This window comes from Penaeus monodon, chromosome 32 (assembly GCF_015228065.2).
Source record: "Penaeus monodon isolate SGIC_2016 chromosome 32, NSTDA_Pmon_1, whole genome shotgun sequence".
Classification (NCBI taxonomy): Eukaryota; Metazoa; Arthropoda; class Malacostraca; order Decapoda; family Penaeidae; genus Penaeus; species Penaeus monodon.
This window is the reverse complement of record NC_051417.1, coordinates 17,879,795-17,881,285: the sequence shown is the minus strand read 5'-3', so window position 1 is coordinate 17,881,285 and position 1,491 is coordinate 17,879,795. Positions and strand designations below refer to the sequence as shown.

The 1,491-nt window shown below is 42.9% G+C and overlaps 1 protein-coding gene across 1 annotated transcript in view; it reads right to left on the bottom strand.

Moving 5' to 3' along the window:
• The window catches only part of LOC119593695, a 5,070-nt gene extending 3,731 nt beyond the window's left edge, over nt 1-1,339 (bottom strand). Inside the window, exons 1-2 of the mRNA XM_037942650.1 lie at nt 998-1,339; nt 609-906 (exon numbers count right to left, since the gene is read on the bottom strand). Coding sequence (XP_037798578.1) covers nt 609-906; nt 998-1,255 — 556 coding nt within the window. The 5' untranslated portion in view covers nt 1,256-1,339. The remainder of the gene's footprint in view (nt 1-608; nt 907-997) is intronic.
• Nucleotides 1,340-1,491: the final 152 nt, after the last annotated feature.

Here is a 1,491-nt window from a genome sequence, read left to right as displayed (position 1 = left end):
CAAAGAATCACTAGATATTCAAATATTGTTTTAATTCTTATCGTTATCTCACTGTAATAATTATCATTATGGTTGTTAAAAGTAGTAATTTACATTTGTATATTCATTCACATTTAGTGAAAAATGATTGTTATGGGGAATTAATAGCTCGAGGAAGTATTTATCTATAGTTCATCATATGAATAACTTCATTTGACAAACATCATAATGGCATAATGTGTTTATTGAATATGTTCACTTTACAAATTACAATTATACATTCTCTGAAATCTATTAAAATTAGGGGACTTCGGAACTTCAGAAATTATTTGTTACTGGTACGCCGAAAGCCGCTAAGCGAGCCCTGTAACCTGAGCAGAACTTCTGAAGGAGGCGGAACCTTTGTGTCAGTTGCTGGTTCCTCTGCTCAAGGCCATCCAACTCCGTGCGAGCTTTGTCGTGGAGATCGCGCATCTTCCTTCGGTAAATGGCCGAAGCCTCGTTGTTGAGGACGCGGGACCGCTGATCTCGTTCCTCAGCGCTGCCGAGGAACTGACGCTGATGCCGATGTCGATAGCCTTTCCGTTTCTTTGAAGTGCCACTTCCAGACACATGAAATTGTTGGTCACAGTCATGAGAAATACCCGAATGTTGATGAGGTTGCAGATATACACCCATTTCTTGGTCATTATGATAAGCATACTCAGAATGCTGATCGTATGGCTGAGAAATATTCATTTGCTGAAAAGATTCTCCCAGTTTGTTGTCATACTGAGAAAGGTGCAACTGTGGCTGATAAGAATAAGAGGAAGTAGCCTGTTGCTCGCAATACTCATAAGGAACATATTCGTCTGTGGTGTGAGACGATGGATATGGCGGTTGCATCCCACTGCTACACAAATCATTGGGGTTAACTGCACCAAGACCCTGCAAAGATTATAATACCGTTAGTTATCTTGCACAAACTAACCGCTGCATTCCCTAGTTTTATCAATGAGACAAATTCTCGTGTACGTACCAAGAAATCCTCGTCTTGCGAACAGAGAGATGTGGCACTGAAAATGCCTTCAGAAGACGCCGAGTCGGATGCTGCTCCTGCCACGCTCGACTCAGGCCACAGTTCGGCTGCCAGAAGATCCAAATCAAAGTTGGCAATGTACTCTTCATCTTCACAGACATTGGAGCTTTGTGTACCAAATATTAAATTGGTACTTAGATATTCATCGGCGCCTCCGACGGCGCCGTAGAAGGCATCTTGAGGTGGGTAATCTGACATGGCGACGCTTAGCGAAGTTAGTTTCGTTGTAGAGGATTTTGGAAAGGCAGATAGGATGGCTTGGCATGGTCTCGTATGCTGGTACTTGTTGGAGTCAGTGACAAAGATTCAGAGAATAGCACTATTTATACTGACTAAAAGAGGGAAGCTCCAGCACAAGTTTCGGCCCTGTTCAGCCTGTATCCTTTTCTTGCAAACGCACTGCAGAGCTGAACGTTGAGGTTCCAGTGCAGATG